General features: G+C 40.9%; 1 protein-coding gene across 1 annotated transcript in view; it reads right to left on the reverse strand.

Moving 5' to 3' along the window:
• The window catches only part of LOC109959020 (voltage-dependent calcium channel subunit alpha-2/delta-2-like), a 123,998-nt gene extending 106,997 nt beyond the window's left edge, over positions 1-17,001 (reverse strand). Inside the window, exons 1-2 of the mRNA XM_020598072.1 lie at positions 16,844-17,001; positions 12,471-12,552 (exon numbers count right to left, since the gene is read on the reverse strand). Of these exons, the coding sequence (XP_020453728.1) occupies positions 12,471-12,552; positions 16,844-16,959 (198 nt within the window). The 5' untranslated portion in view covers positions 16,960-17,001. The remainder of the gene's footprint in view (positions 1-12,470; positions 12,553-16,843) is intronic.
• Positions 17,002-17,017: the final 16 nt, after the last annotated feature.

Genomic DNA, 17,017 nt, shown 5'->3' on the forward strand with positions numbered 1-17,017 from the left:
GTCATCAGACTCCTAAACAGCTGAGGGGTTTATTACCAGGAAATATGTGATGTACTGTTTACATTCTCAGTTTGCACATGCATAATTGTACATTGACTGTTGACTGCTGCACATGCGGCATATATTCTCATTATATTCTTATATATTTTTATTATATTGCTGCATTGCTGCTTAAAGAGCCTTAGATTTTGTGTTACTTATTTATCTACTTTATATTTCATTTGTATTTTGTGGCATTCTTGTGGACGGCAAAGTAAGAATTTCATTGTGCAGGGAAACTCCTAACTGTGCATATGACAAATAAACACTTTGACTGAATGCACCTAGATCCGCTCAGCTGAGTACAGCTGAATAACTCATCTGAGGAAAATTTACAAGTCTTCATTATGGGCATAACAAATGCTGTGATCTACAGGACAGGCCTGAACTACAGTAAAATGCCACCCTATAAGCAATGACCCATTAGCATTTTGTTTTCATGCAGAAATAAATTACACAAGAAATGAGTCCAACATTAACTCTGCCGGGCTAGAATTGCTTTCTGCATCATTCACATGAGCCCCTGTAACTAACAAATGCTTTTTGAAATATAGGTTCTCACACAAGTGCCAAACCTTACAGTGAGAGTAAAAACCAGCTCTAAGAAACAAGTCGCTGTGTGATATATTGCACTCTCCTTCAAATATCAAAATGATCTTTAAGCTCTGAATGATGGCTGGTAATTGACCATTAGTGTCAAAAATTATTAGTAATTTCTTTGCAGAAATAGCATTTTATTTGTACTCGGCTTGGCAGTAGAAGCACTATGTCATTAACTTTGGGTGATTAAGTGCAAAGCTACTATTTATTGGTTACCAGCAGCAGCGGTATTGTGGACAGATTATAAATACAGCCACTTTTCTAAAATTCTAAGCATCTGAAGATTCAAGCACTGGTACGTTTATGAAGTAAGCTTTACTTCATACAAAGTGTACTTTTGTTGTTTGTTTTCTAAGTAGTCGTCTTCATGAGATGATGGTGGTTCCAGACATGACAAAACAGCTCTACTTACTGGTCACACAAAGCTAAAAAGACACAGCGTGTGCCATTAATATGAACATCCTGGTGTGAGTGTGCTTACACGCTGTAAATACAGAGGTGCATATGTACAGTATGTGGGTGCATTTCTATTAACAGTGGTCCTATACACTGTTAAATTTAGCCACCATAGACAGCGAGTGTGTGCCCAGTAACTATGAGAAAAAGACTTCCTGCCATTGTACTTACAGCAGAGTACGTATGCGTGTGGGTGCAGGTAACAAAGTAGGATGAGGTAAGGTCTCGGTGAATTTCTGAACAACCTCTAGAGGAGACAATAAGAGGCTGTCAGGGGGAGGAGAGGGGAGAGGACAGATTAATGAAATCTGAATGTGTTTACTGAATAGCTGTCATGGCAGCCTACTGATGGCTGAGGAATATTAAAAACACACGGTGCAGCTGATGGCTTCACCTACACTACAGCAACCCTAGCCATCTTCAGACAGCGCTCTAATCAGCGTACAACTCATCGCAATCACAGTCACCCACAGAAATTATCTTCATCATCACACTCTTCATCACCATTTCCATCCTCGCCATTGCCGCCTGTTCATTTACATCATTGCTTTCATCTTGCAACAGAATCACGCTGCTGCAGGAAATTGAAGTTGGCCAGATCAATAAATACAATATAAAATTAAATTGGCTTCCAAGATGAGGTGAAAATGGGTGTTTGGCGGCAGAGGGAGAGGTAACGCTACCCAAACTATCAAAACACACATTTTGGACATACAACCAAACAATGTGGTGAGGCCACTGTTTCATGATGGATTTAAAAGTGGGTTAAAACAGGTGAAGCACACATGCTTTGATGTGTGTACCTGTCTACGTACATGACCATGACATCATTTTTGCACTGTCTAACCGAGGAGAAATGTGGATGGCTTTTGAAGGAGGGCTGTACTGGAAACACAATTTACCTGCTTTAATAAGAAAAACATGATACCTGCACTTTGCCTGCACTTTCACAGAGACACAGAACACCTCCACTTCACCTATGACAAAACACAACCTCACCACCTCCAAACAGCTCCGAATGCATCTCTGGTCTTTTGAAGTTTTATCTTTTGTCAGTGAAGGATGGCGATTCGGTGCATGGCAAAACTCCATCTGTTCATTTCAATATGAAAGGACATGTAAGTTTGGTGCTGCTAGAGCACCAAAGATGTGAAATTGCGGATGGCATGCAGAGCGGCCCCGACATGCAGGGTTAATTCAAACAGCCTTTGATGTCTGTCTGTGTGTGAAATGAACTGGTGGTCCAGAGTTCACACAAACACACACCAGCGCACGCATACACGGCTGTGCAGGCGTATACACGTGTTTTAATAATTACACCAAAAAAAAAAAAAACTCAACAGACCATTTGTATAGCCACATAAATCCAAGCACACAGGTAGTACAACAGCTCATATCACGTACTGTTAACACCAAAACACCAATGAAAGCTCAACTTTACCGTGTCAGTGAGTCATAAATCCCTTATACTTTTTAGGATTTTAATCCAAAGCACTCCCAAACATTCACTCACATGCCATCCACATCCACACAAGAATGGAAGCTAAGCTGCCTGTAGGCAAAAACAAACTGGCGGATTACACACACACACACACACACACACACACACACACAATACCTATGTAAAGCACTTGATGCAGCTATACTGCTGTAACAGAATGAAAATTTAACTCTCATGTACAAAAACATATCTGATTAGGTGATGAGTTTATATAAGTATGATCTGATTTTATGGTACATACAGGACAGTCATGTTATTTACATAGTTTATTCTAATTTGTGATGGTGAGTTTCAGGAATTTTACTGCTCTCAAAGTACAGATACAACAAAGTGTACAAAATGCAGCCTCCAGCACGCAGCTAGCGTTGGCTGACTAAAGAGTCAATTTGTCAGACCAGTAGAATGATCTGGTTACTGCTAATGTGGCACAAAGCACTAACATTACACAAATCAAATTGCTCTGGAATTTAAATCATATTAATTCAATGAATGTCACTTTCGGCTTTTCCCGTTTAGGGGTCGCCACAGCGAATCGTCACACTGACGACTTGCATGTTGACATTTGGCAAGTGTTTCACACGGGATGCCCTTCCTGACGCAACCCTGATTCAAAGCCGGGCCGCAGCGGGGAGAGCGCTGCGCCTTAACCACTAGCCTACCAGGGACGGCAAATCATATTAATTCAATACAAAGGGAAAATCATGACCATTCTAGGTTGCGAATGTTACCAAAACTAACACATCCAAAAGGAAGAACAGCACATCTGAATCTAATTTTAGACCTTTACTGCTTTTAACATTCTCCATCTTAAAAAGCCAAACCTATGTTAACCCTAGCAATTGTAGTGGTGGAGCACAAATCTCATCAAACAACGGAGTCCTGGGAAAAGGGCCAGAGGCAGAGATGAGAGGGAGTCCAGCTCAAAACCAAAGAAGGGGGTGGACAGACTTTTGAGGGATGGGGAGCTCCTCTTCCAAATTTTAAAAAGAGAGACAAGAGGAAAACGAGTGAGCTACAATCTGCAGAATTAAACAGAGGCAGGTGCCACTTCTGAAGCTCCCTCTCTGGCAGCAGAGAGTCATTACTGCCTACATAATCAAAATTAAAACACCTTTCTAGGACTTCCACAGTAGTCCGATGTTTGCGAACCACCCACCACTGAGGCAAACCAATTAAAGTTATTCAAAACTGTGACCAATCAATCACACACTAGCAGGTGGAGGAGAAGAAAAGGAGGACAAAACGTCTGAGACTTCAGGGCACCCAAACTCTTACGTGGCAGCCCAATCACCGATTTAAAAGAAACAAACAAACAAAAAAAACATTTTGTTCACAACAGAGATAGACGTCACACCTACCACTTCACACAGACAGAAGCACTCCCTCTGCAGTGGAATGAATAAAGCACTTCACACCTGGAATTTTCTAGGGCATCACGCCACTCTAAATTACCACTGCAAACCCACTCAGGGAACTGTACCCAGTTTTGTCTCTCTGTCAAGCAGATAGCACAAAAGACACAATGTGTTCTCTGGAACATCAAAGAGAAGACGGCCGAAAATTACACAAGCATGCGTGCACACATACTGCAAATAATAGAGTAGAGAGACTGGGACAAGAAGAAAAAATGTGCAGTGTAGGCAAAATAACATCTTCCTCTGACAGGGCTGGAGCTTTAGCAAACCTCTAATCCTATTTTGACACATAATGCTATATTGTCTTTTTTTAAAAAGTGCAAGACTTTCTTTTCTCCCCTGAAAAAAAGCCACTGGTAGCATGAATGCATCCGCTTTTTGCTTTCCCTGAAATCATATAGCAATAATTAGTTACACGAATACAGCCCCCAAATGTACTACAGTGAATTTCTGTGAGATTCCGACACTTTGACCATCTCAGTTTGTTCTGTGGAGACACTAAAGAGGCCGTTTCCCCTCAGTGGGGCTTTACAGCTCCATCCTAGTAACCTGCTGGAATGAGCAAGCGCACACACAGTGATACACTGTCAGACGTTTTATAATGTGACCAGAGAAACTATAAACCCCAGTGCAAGCAGCGGTACTGTGGCAGTGTGTCTTTAACACTTGCATTATTGATTTCAGTCTTTATTCTTAATACTGAACAGTTATACGATTGAGAAAGTCTCAAAAGTCTCTTTCAAGGCAGAAAGAACCAAAAAAAAAAAAACAATCTGCAGACAAAATATTTCAAAAATATTTCTAAAGATGTCATATAACCTATGCCAGAACTGACAATTTCTAAAAAATATATTTTAAAACATATTATAAAAATAACCCCTCATTTCCACTGGGTAAGGCTGCGTCACGCTCCATCTGGGATGCGGTTTTGATGCGTCCTCCGCAGGACGCCATTCTTCACTTTTCATCTAGGCTCTTTTTTTTCCTTGTTGAGATTTGGCTTCATAGTTAAATAGGTTCTTTTTTGTCTGTTTTAATTGTGTATATTGTTTTACTGTAGCCTACAGTTAATGGTTAAATTCATCAGTTAGAGTTCAGTCAATATGAAACACATCAAAGATTTGTGGCTTTGTTTCAGTTGCTAAAAATACATTCACCCACATTCATCTTTATAGGTTAATTGTTTTGCATTTATGTTTAACATAACACCTAGCTTTAAGTTTTGGGGAAAGCGCTATCTGATTGGTGGGTGGAACTTCTGTCAGAAGTGTCATCCATTTAAAAATAGAGCAAAGCGGAGCACAGAGCCGCGGCACAGCCCCACCCATTTGAAGCATAAGCATAGACTGTGGAAAAGAGGGGTAACAGTTTTCCTTTCAATTTGAAATTTAATGTTATAACTGTGGAAGTTTTGTGATGGTTTAAAAAAAACTTACTGTATATTGGCAGCAAATTACAGCTACAAAATAAACTATATAAAACTGGAGACTGACACAACATAATCTGGTTCTTCTAAACTGTCCTCTTTACTGCAAAGCTATTTCAAGTAATTCCTTTTAACACCAACCTGGGGATATCTGCATGCAGGGCTGCACTCTGCAGATATATGTATTTTCATTTACATAAACACCAACCAATACCAGGCCATCAAAACTAGAAGCTGAGGAATCCCCAGTGACAGAAAACCAATAAAAAGGCAGAAAAATAAATATTACTGTGTGTGTTTGTGTGCCCTTCTGTTCGCCTGTCAGCCCAGGGGAGTCTGAGGCTGGGAATAATGGTGCTGACCAGCTATTACACTGCTTAACGTTCAGCTTGCCACTGGTTTTATGTGCCTCTAATGTCCACAGTTACTTTATTGTGGTTTATTTTGTTTCTGTTTGGGGTAAATACAGAGCAAATGTAAGAGCTGGCACACAAACAGAGAAATGTAGGTTACACAAGGGTTCCAAGCAGAATTTGCTGGCTCAGACCAGCTCCCATGACCCTGATGTGCAACCCTGATGACCCGTCACTACTGGGACCCGGTAATGGGATGTCTGAATGGGAATGTAGCCAGGTTTAAATACAGGGCACTACCTCCACCTGGGCAGACAAAGAAATATATACACAACTACTAGACTGAATAAGTTATAATCATATGTACCACCTCAGTACTTTCTGGTATACCCCTTAAGCAGACCAACATTATCACTATTAAACTAAAACATAAAAACTGCCCCCTTGTGTATATTCAATCAAGCTACTCCACTGACAAAGGGCTGTACAGTGGAAAAGCCTAGGCTCAGTTTTTTTTCAGCTTTTTATGAACACTATGTAATGCCATATCTGAAGCCCTTGAGTTAGCCGGTCAAACGTGTTAAAGCTTGGCAGGTTAATTGTGTATTTGTTTCTCAACCTGTACAACTGTATGGAGTTCAATGCAACACTTCCACCTTAACATCAGTGTTTATGAAGCACTAAATGTTTCAGTTTTTGGTGAAATGTCAAATGTATAAAATCATTTTATGTTTATTATTGAGGGCAGAGTTAAAGGTGGTTTGTACTGGACAACATTATATTCAGAGGTGTTCCTAATATTCTGACCTGCTCATTTATGTAGCAGGGGACACAAATATAGAGACATCTATATAATTATCAAAAAATGTTAAATAACTCCTTGGACTACTGACTCTAAATTCCCAAGGTCAGACTAAATTAAGATCCATTATAAATCAAGTCTGTTTAGTTTCTGTTCTATTTCAGTGCTTCCAGTGCACATCATTTTTTACAAGCTCTAAAAGTAGAAACCTGATGGAAAAAAATCATTATTATTTTCAGAAAATCAACTACAGCTGCAAGTCTCGCTGCTGTTAGAAATGTGCTGAAACAGTAACAAACACAGTCCTTAGTAAGAGTAAACCATGGTGTATATGGCAGTGTTTTACACAGTGATAGAGGGATGCCTGAGACAAGCCATCAGGAGAGAAAACCAGAGCAGGAGTCAGAGAGTAAACTATCTATCCAGCAGACACAGACTGCGATGTTTCACACAGCCAGATAACGAGCTGCTGTTGTGCAAGGTCCAGGCCAGGAAATGGAGGGGGGAGAGCACGAACAACTGAGAGATGAAGCCTGGGCGCTCGCTCTCTTTTTCCTTTAAAGGTAACTGCTCGTGGTGGAAGGAGGGACCTGTGAACTGTCAAAAGGCATAAGGAGCTTTTAAACAAAGGAACAAATGGCACTAATCAGCACTCATAATGCTGGCAACTGATGGATAAGCACAGACAGAGAGAGAGAGGTGAAGCTGACATCAGCTCTAGGAAGTGAGGAGTGGAAGGTTTTGGATTGACAGCAGGGGTGGTGTCTAATATAGTGCTGGGCATTTGAGATTACTGTAAATTTCTGTAGTCAGCGATAGTGAGTAAATCCACTGCTTTATAAAGATATGTCTGTTGAGGCTAGCTGTCTTGGCTGTGACCAAGCTTCTTTCTACAGGACGCGGCAGGACAGTTTGAACAAGTAAAAGAGACATTTCAAAATGTGTTTTACTAACAAAGCACCTCGTTCAAGTTTGGAAACACAGCTGTGCTGATCAAACTGAGCCAGAGCCTTCAGCAAATGCACACACACGCACGTGAAGTCAGGACACTGCACATGCGCACTGGAAAAACTAGAGACAAGAAGGTCGGTGCAGACCTGAGATAAACCAGCAGCCAGCATGTGGTCAGCAGGCTGACTGATGCAGTGCTGACCACACAGCACAGACAGACACACACACACACTGAGTGAAGGGCAAAAGTGACATGAGGAGAGCAAAACACATGCAGTCCAATGAAAAGTGAACTGGGTGAATCCCGCAGCCATTAATCATCTTTCCACCCTGCTTCCTTCTGTGGGTATATTGATCCAACTGTGCGTCATTCTCAGGTTTTCAGTAATCAGAAGCAACAAACGGCAAGAAGAGGGCGCGTGGAAGCGGGGCAGACTCCTGGAAGTGCAAAGTTGTAAAATGCTAGCAGCAGCCATGTGCACCAGGCTAAATTATTCATGCTGATTAGGCTCTTCTTATTGAAATGAATTTCAAAGTGTTGAACATATGTTGCATGGCGTCACCATTTAAGAAACTGGATAAATTGAAGCTGAGGAAACTGCCCCGACTCTACGTGCATGTGAGCATAAGACAGCACAGAAAAATAACCAAGTATATAAGCTCAGGTACTGTGTCCAAGAGAAACTGCCTAAATTATTCTTGAAATTGAAAACAAAACAAGTCTCACTGGCTGCCAAATATTGTAATGCAATGCAGGAGAAAAACAGCATAGCTGGGTTTTCATCTTAGAGCATCGGTGGTCACAGGTTTATATAAAACAGACAAAAACCCTTCATTAGCCTATAGAAAATGCACATCACAACTTCTACCTTCTAAGGAGGAAAGCCTCTCTAAGAGGGGAGAGGGCCTTTCTTGTTTTTTCATTCCATGTGCATAACCAATGATAAACAGACCTTCTCTCTACCTCCCTGTAAGTTGAGACCCTTCTGTGGGGGCTGGTTCCACCCAGACTTACAGAAAATACAAGTAACGTATATGAGACCAAAAGGAACACATTCAAAGGAATATACAAACTAAATTATTAATGAACAATTAACATATCAATAAAATGCCAAAATGCAGTTATAGTAAATACAACTCCATTTTCTGATACTTTATACTTCTACTCCACACATCAGAGAGAAATACTGTACTATTCCTCCACTCTTTTTCATTTAACAGCCGTAGTTAGAAGGTACTTAGCAGTTAAGAAATGAAAATCTTGTTTAAGCTTAGAAAGACGTTCAGAAATATGTGAAGCCAAAGTTTGTTTTTTCTCCTTTGCTGCAACCCTTCAGATTTAGCTTTTGACCTTTTGAAGTGGGCCCTGGAGTAAACTACCTAACTGCCCATTAATTAGTTTCAGACAGGCAGAACTGAATTGTAGATATCTTAAATTAGTTTTCCCATTGAATGAGGAACTCTTACTAATCAAAATGTAATTGCAGATATCATAAATCTAAGTCCTCTCCACCTATTTAATGCTAAAGGGGCTTCCCATACACGCACAGCTTCAGTTAGAAGTTAGACGCTCATGCACAGTTCATGCACAGTTATAAAGTCTGAAGAGACTGGTGTGAAATCATACAGGAGAGAAGCCAGTCAGATGAGTTTGTGGCAAAACCTTTTACAGTGCTTGCATATTGTTCTGTCTTGTATTGCATATGATAATTCATACTCAGAAAGTAGAACTGCAGTGACATTTATTACAAGATGATTGGTTAAAACATTTCAAAATGCACCTGCATTGTGTTGCATTTTGTGACTTTTAGTCAAATATAAGACTATTTTTCCAATCGTATATCTTGTCATTTATGAATTCTTAAGGACAGTATTAAAATATCGTCTCGTCTCATTCTCGTGAACCCAGTATGGTGCCTTGTCTCGTCTCATGAGCTAAGTGTATCATCACACCCCTAGTGCACATTAAAAACTCTTCTGAATAAGCCTGGAGACAATACCAGTGTCCACCGCCACCTCTCATCACCATGTACTGCATCAGCACACAGGATAAGGACTAAAAACAGCTTCTGTCTGCTCACGTTTAAATTTACCAGTTCTTATCCTGCCCATCTATCATTTTATCCATCTTAAGTAGTCTGAGTCTAAATATACGCACAAAACCGCCCGAGCATCCATCTCAATTGTCAAGCCATTCTGCATCCTTTCTGCCTCTAAAAAACCCTCCTCCTCTGCTCTACATGCCGCCCACTGCCCTTGTCTATCCAAGCTCCGAACTCTTCCGTTTCAAACTTCAGACTATTCCAGTACCGTACATCACTCACCCTCTGTCTTCCTTTCACTCCTGCACAGAACAAGAGCATCTTGACCAAACCTGGTTTAGAACATATTGCAATAAGATTTCAAACAATTAAATATTGTTGGTTTTATTTATTTTGGGACACACTTAACACTTGGGCACAGTATGTACAACATGAAACATCAAAATATTGTACATCTGTGTGTGTAGTTTTTTTTTTTTTTTTAAGTTGACTGATTCAAAATGTATTTTTCTGTGCTGCCTCGTCTTGGCCTCTCTCTTTCACCTGCTACTTTGCTTGCAGAGAATATGAAATCCCATCAATGAGGAACTGAACAGACCACATTATATTCAACTTACTTCCTTGTTTGTTTGCATGTAATACAAACTCTAAAATAATCTGCACACACTTTATTATTTTTTTGTGTCTGTGAGAATAAACTGCGCATGAAGAGGAAGGGGCGCAGAGGGAGGCAATCTTGTTACCAACCAGCATAGCCCTGGGAAGATTTCTATCAGACACACGTATAGAGAGAGGCATCCATTTAGAAAATGGCTTTTCTAGGCATGCTGGGCCATTTAGCACACCCTGTGACGACTCCTATTTGGGGCCATGATAAATGTTCTTTCACACCCGTTCTGCGCACACAGTCTGGCCAGCATATACACATGGACACCTTACACGAGACGTCACTGGAATGGAGATAATATTTTTAGAGAGAGATCGACTTCTTTGAATTTGGCCTACAGAGAAAGCCTTAGCAATCTGTAGTGTAAATTAGATGATTTCCACAGAACTTTAATCCCACTGAGCACTTAATGCCACATCTTAGCTTTAGGTCTCATTAAGCCAAGGATGATTTAGCTATATATGTCCCAGATTTTATCAAGCAATCAAGAGACGTCATAATATATTTAAACCAAACAAGCAAGGCCTAACTCTAAGGATAAAGACGCACTCAGCCGAGGTGAAAGAACCAACAGCAACGAAGGCCAACTGCCATGCCGCCTCACGTTGGCTTTGTCTGGGCCAGTCGGGTTGAAAAAGTGACACTTGAGCACACCGCACAGACTATAGCCAAATAGCGCATTCGTTCTGCGCCTGCATGACAGAAATAACTCCCCCTACTAGCAGGTGGCAGCATCTGTATTCACCATTTAGAAAGGGAAAGAAGAAGAGCTAGAATGTGGAAGTATAAGCTGTAAACAAAGCACCTCTCATTCAAAACAGCTGCTGTTTATGCTTGCAAATTGCCTTACATGTCAGTAAACTTCCTTTCTTTGGATTGCAGACTGTTGCAGACTGACCAAACAAGAAATTTCATGGCATCACTTTGTGCTTTGGGGAACTGGGATGGCCACTGTCTCCTATTTTCCCACATCTTACAAATAAAAATATTATTCCAGCTATCAAGATAACCACCAAGAGAATGCAAATGTTTTTAGTAGATGGAAAAACAGATGTACAGAAGGGATGTTGTGATTTTTTTCGGTGAAAACAATGAGTCTCCAAGCTTAGTGATTTTATTAGACTTTTAGATAAAGAAAAAAAAACATGTTTCATTATCTGCTGAAAAGAGATTCTACCTTTTATGCTCGCAAACCCACTTAGAAACCTCACTGAATTATCTCACAGTTTTTATAATGGCAACATTTTGGAGATACAGAACTTTTATCAGACAGCAACACTATGATTTCACCTTGAATCTATGTCTAACATTATTCTTGAAGACTAGATAGCAACTTTGCTCAATAAGAAGAGTGAGGAAAAAAAGCCAGCTTTTTGATGGGTAAACATCCTCTCTTACTGTACGTCTTGTGTACACTGGATGAGTGCTAAAAATCTGCCTCCCTCTATCGTGCAGTGTGAGTATCCGCTTGCTATCCACTAATGGCCATTAACTTTTACACCAGCATGATCCCTGTCATCTCACTTCCTCCTCTCTGCGATCCATCAATGTCGCCACCATGCTAACAGCCATCACACTCACAACTGCTAGCATTAAAGCCGCCACAGGCATCGTACTGGCTGGATGAATCACACTCACCCATACCGCAATAATGAAGCATTCATCTCAGGGTGCATTACAAACCCTGGAAGCACGGTGAGCATGCGCACACAGCAGAAATATGATGAAACAGTGTCAATCACACTCTGCTCAACCATCTGCTCTACCACAAGACAGACACTTGTTCAACACACAGCGTCATACAAGGACACACACAAACAACCGACACCATATTCTTCAAAATGCATCCATCTTGTCATTTAGTTCTCTAACTTTTAAAGTGAAATATTTGTTGAAATCATTCCCCTGAGGTACATCTTCACATCAAAAACAACTATTGTATGAGATTTTAGATTAAAGCATTTAGACGTGTCAGGAAAGGAATGTTTGAGTCAACAGCTGATTTACAGTGGAAACAGTAAAAATTATCTCAAGGTGAAACTGTCTCAAGAATACACTTTGCTAAAACAATGTCTTTCAGAGATTAAAACCTTTGGCAGTACTAAACAATGCCTCACACACACACCTGAGAGTTTATGTTGTACAACCTCACCCAGTTCAATCTTCCTAGTTAATAATGTAAGAAAAAGTGTCACAAGTAAACATGATGTCATCTTACCAATCTCATCTGCTGAGTTCCAGTGACATGCTGCAGAACTTTTTCCAGCTCCTTCTCGATGCGTCCAGCCCAGTGAATCATTCTGCAAAATAAAATTTGAAATTTTCAGTCTACATTTCTTGACATTATCACCTGAACATGTCATCACATGAGCATTCATTTCTCTGTCAAGGCATGCGAGTGACTGTGATAGTACGCCTGACAGAAAAAGTGAGTCTCTCCACATCTCATCTCTCTCTCTGTTGGCAAACTGCCACACTCTTCCTCCCCCTCCTTTACCAGATCCCTATCTGGATTTCTCCTATCTCTCCTCATGTCTGGTTTAGTCATCAGCACCCTCTCTCCCCATCACATCTTGCATATGGCCCTGGTAGGACTGGCAGCGAATGCGCCTGTCTTGGCTCGGCTGGGATCAGCAGCTCTGCAATAAAACTGCTCAGGTCTGACAGAAGTGCACCCTAAGCAGGAGCTGATCTCCATTAGACGAAGCCAAGTTTGGAATTAAGAGATCAAACGGCTGGAGCTCATCAGTGTACATCTCCCAGCAAGCAACAAATGTCTTAACGGATCAAGACTTCCACTAGATCATTTTAAAAAGCAGCAGCAGAGGCCAACCTCTCAACAATCCACATGCACAGTCAATGTGAAATTCTCACTAGGAGGGGAAAAAAAAAAAAAAAAAAACACTGAGCGCACGCACACACAAGCCTGTAAAGAGATGGTTATATCCTGCATTGTTAGCAAATTGTTGTATTGGCTAGAGTAACAATCAGTATTGACCAACAACAAACAGGAACATCACCGTAAATAGCTGCAGTCAGAATAGAAAATCCTGACTTGAACAGGACAAGAGAAAATGCAATGCAGAACCCAGCATGTTGTATATGACCACTCTGGCACACAGCTGTACACCTGAAACAACTTTATAAGATCAGCATCGAGAGTCTGCTACTTCAGTACTGCTTACACACAAATGGAAATTCTCCATAGGGGGGAAAAAAAAAAAAAAAAAAACTAATGAAACCTCATCTTTCATCAATCAGATAAATTCTGTCATGTGCTTGCCAGCCAACCACTGATTCTGTGCCAACCTTTTCCTTTCAGCAGCTTGCAGATAACTTATCATTACCATCAACAGCACAACACAACAGATTCATTTGTCTTTAATATGATGACGGAGACAAATGTCATCGTTAAATGTCAGATTTGCTCAGAAGACAAGAGGAAAGACAGACTTATTAAAGTGCACAAAATCTGCCTAGCAGTGACATCACTTGCCATAATCACTAAGCCGGAGCAAGCCTCGTGGGGATAGTAACAGCACACCAGCCATGTGCGCGCTGGGTACGTTTATAGGGGCAAAATTAGGAGAAAGGGGGTCTCTGAGAGGACTGTGCAGAGCGAGATCACTGGGGAGAGACCGACTACGAAAAGGTCACCTCGATATGAAATGAAAACAGGCTTACAGTGAGAGAGCCGAGCAGGACGCAGTGATACTAACATTGAGGGACACTACCTCTGTCCCCGAGCCAGGCAGACTTCTTATGCAACTTCATTAGTCTACACCCACTCACACAGACAGAGAATGGCATGCAGTAAGAGGACCTACAGTACGCTGTGTCGTATATTGATAAAGATAATTTGGGAATGACTACTGCTGGTTTCATGTAATTCACATATTTAATCTAAACTATGGTCAGGTGATTATATATATATAAAATAAATATTTTATGAACATGAATACAAATATTTAAGCACAATGGGATGAGCAAAAATCTGGAATTCAAATGGGATTTTTAAATGAAATATTTGAATAGTCAATATCAAAATATACTATCAAGATAATAAAAAGTGGTAAGTTACTGCAACATTAATTTCTATTCACCCCAATCAATGTGATCAAGGAAATCAATGAGTTGTGACGACCTGTGTGTCAGCCATGCTTCTCCATTGTGTCTGCCCTGCTGTAATGGATCTTGTAATTTCAGGAACACTGTAAGAAATATCTAACATGGCAAAATGTGGACTATTAATTAGACAGGTGAAATCATGGAGACAACATTAAAAATATATTACAACATCAGGTACCAAAGCTCTGGCAATACTTTGTTTTATATCATGATGAAAGCATTACAGACGGATGCTCACGTTAGCATTGTCAATCCTTCTTGGTGCTTAAATTTTTCTAAATTAATTTCATTTTCCATCAAGTGTAATCAATAACTAATTTGCATATAAAGACTGATATCCAGAATTTGCTGACAGGTAGGAGATGCAGCCTTAACACAACTGACCTGCATCCCACTGGCTCACGTGAAGCTGACCTAACATTTAAAGGCACAGTGCTCCGCTATAACAGGCTGAGCAATGATTTCAGATTCATGTTGGACTGAGTGTAAATCAAAGGAGAAAAATATTGCACAGTCCCAAGTATGGAGAACACTCCATTCAGTAACAACTACTGAATACAGCAGGCTGTGCTTGTTTGGTAAATTATCTGCACTACTGAGGCCTAATGTTCAGTGAATGCTTTGAGATCCTCTCTGATGTGCAAGCCGAGACTTCTCTTAAAAACAGAAAAGTTGTCATCAACATGAAAGCAAAGTGATGCTCCCTGGCTCTTTGCAGTTGGATGCAGTATTAAAATCTGCCATTTGTCTTGTTTTTGATGTATTTTCCATGTATTAAGACCCATGTTAGACAAACATCATGGAAAAGCAGCAAATGTGGTGAAATGGGTTTGATGGGTGATCTGTGTGTCAACCACACACTGTGCTTATTCTGCTGCAATGGATCTCCTCATTCCAAGTGTAATTCTGAAATGTCTAAGGGCAAAAGGTGGGCTATTGCAGCGTGTCTGGAAATAACTGAATTTAAGTGAAATTGCTCTGAGTTTCATATAGATGGTGGTAAGTGATGCTATTTTACCTAGGGAAGATTGTACAGCTGTCCATTTAGATAGCACTTATCAGAACAGGTTTCTCTCACATAATTTTGTAATGTGGAAATAATTTCCATCCTCTCTCACACACAGTTGTGTTTCCATCACCTCAGAGGACATTACCTTCATTTCCTGGAGACCTACCCTGACCCTCATCACCATTTGTGTAACCTTTACCATAACCATACACTACAATATACATAAAAATCATGTACATATATATCAACTATAGCACAATCCGACCATCCTGCCAGGCAGCAAGGTTTAGAATACTCTTGGCCCCGATATCAAAATAAACTAGCAGAGATTCTGTCTGTTCTTATGGACACACCTCTTCTGTTACTGGCACTTCGACCTTTAACAAGTGTGTGTTTCAGGCCTATACACCCGGTAAACTGTGTCAGGAGCTCCCATGCACTTTTTACAGTTAGGTAACTATCAAATAGCACAGAGATGTGGGTGACATAAAACCTAGTTTGGAAAACCCAAGAGATGGCTTGATTAAAAAAAAAAAAAACTATATGACCAGAGCTGGACTGATCATCTTATTTTTATCTGCTCAGACAAGGGCAGACATTACAATGTTTCTGTTCCCTCCGTTTATCATTTGAGGTGAAACTGTTAATAGAACTGCATAAGAATACAAATTATGCTTTACATTCAAATATAGCTAAACTGTTTCCCACTATTCCCAGGAGGTGCACACTGAGAAAGTATAACAGTCCCTAGTCTACACACAGATGTTCAGCTATTCTTCTATGCCTTCTCTCACTTGGATGACGCCAAATTGTTACTGTGGTGTTGTAGTTTGTGTGAGAAACGATCCGAGACGCACGGACTTGACCCAAAGCTTGAAAGACCTGGTGCTCCTGTGGCATTACCTGGTTTAGTTTCCGAATTAAAAGTATTCGCTTAAAAAAAAACACCAGTGTGCCCTGCTGTGGCACGGACCTAATTATTTTCACGGTGCGTGTGCACTATCCAGTGGAGCACATTCAGCTCCGTCTATCCATCATGCCTAAATGGGCTATGTCCCCCATGCAGTGACAGCAAAACACCAGCACAAGTATTATTAGTTATTTTTATCCCTGATGGTCTAACAGATTAGCCCACTGCTGGGCTGGGTCAGCCGCCTGTGGCACCTGCGCACGCTCCCTGTAGCCCGTTTCTGTGTTGAGTCTGACAAATTAAGAGAGCTTTGGGGTATTAAATGTCACTGTCCATAAAAACAAAAACGACAACACAGGATATATGAGAGCCAAATTCATAACGCAGCATCAGAGACAGAAGCTGCGTCTGTTTGAACATCAGGGACAGCGGGTCCTGTCACACACGCCAAGGTAAACGGCGCTGTGCAGGCTCGTCGGGGCCACCTGTCCTAGTTCCGCGCTCCGCACCCCGGCTTATCCCCAAAACGGTGCGAGGTACTTACGTGTAGTGCTGGGGGAAGAGGTGGGTCCCGTCCGTCGGCGTGGAGACGCATATGATAAGTACAGTTTGAATAGTGAAGAGGCAGAAAATACCGTACGACTGCAAGCAGATCGCCATTTTCCATTAAATATTCAAGAAACTGGGATAAATAAGAAAAGGACCGGAAGGACCTTCT

This window comes from Monopterus albus, unplaced genomic scaffold (assembly GCF_001952655.1).
Source record: "Monopterus albus unplaced genomic scaffold, M_albus_1.0 scaffold36.1, whole genome shotgun sequence".
In the NCBI taxonomy this organism is placed as follows: domain Eukaryota; kingdom Metazoa; phylum Chordata; class Actinopteri; order Synbranchiformes; family Synbranchidae; genus Monopterus; species Monopterus albus.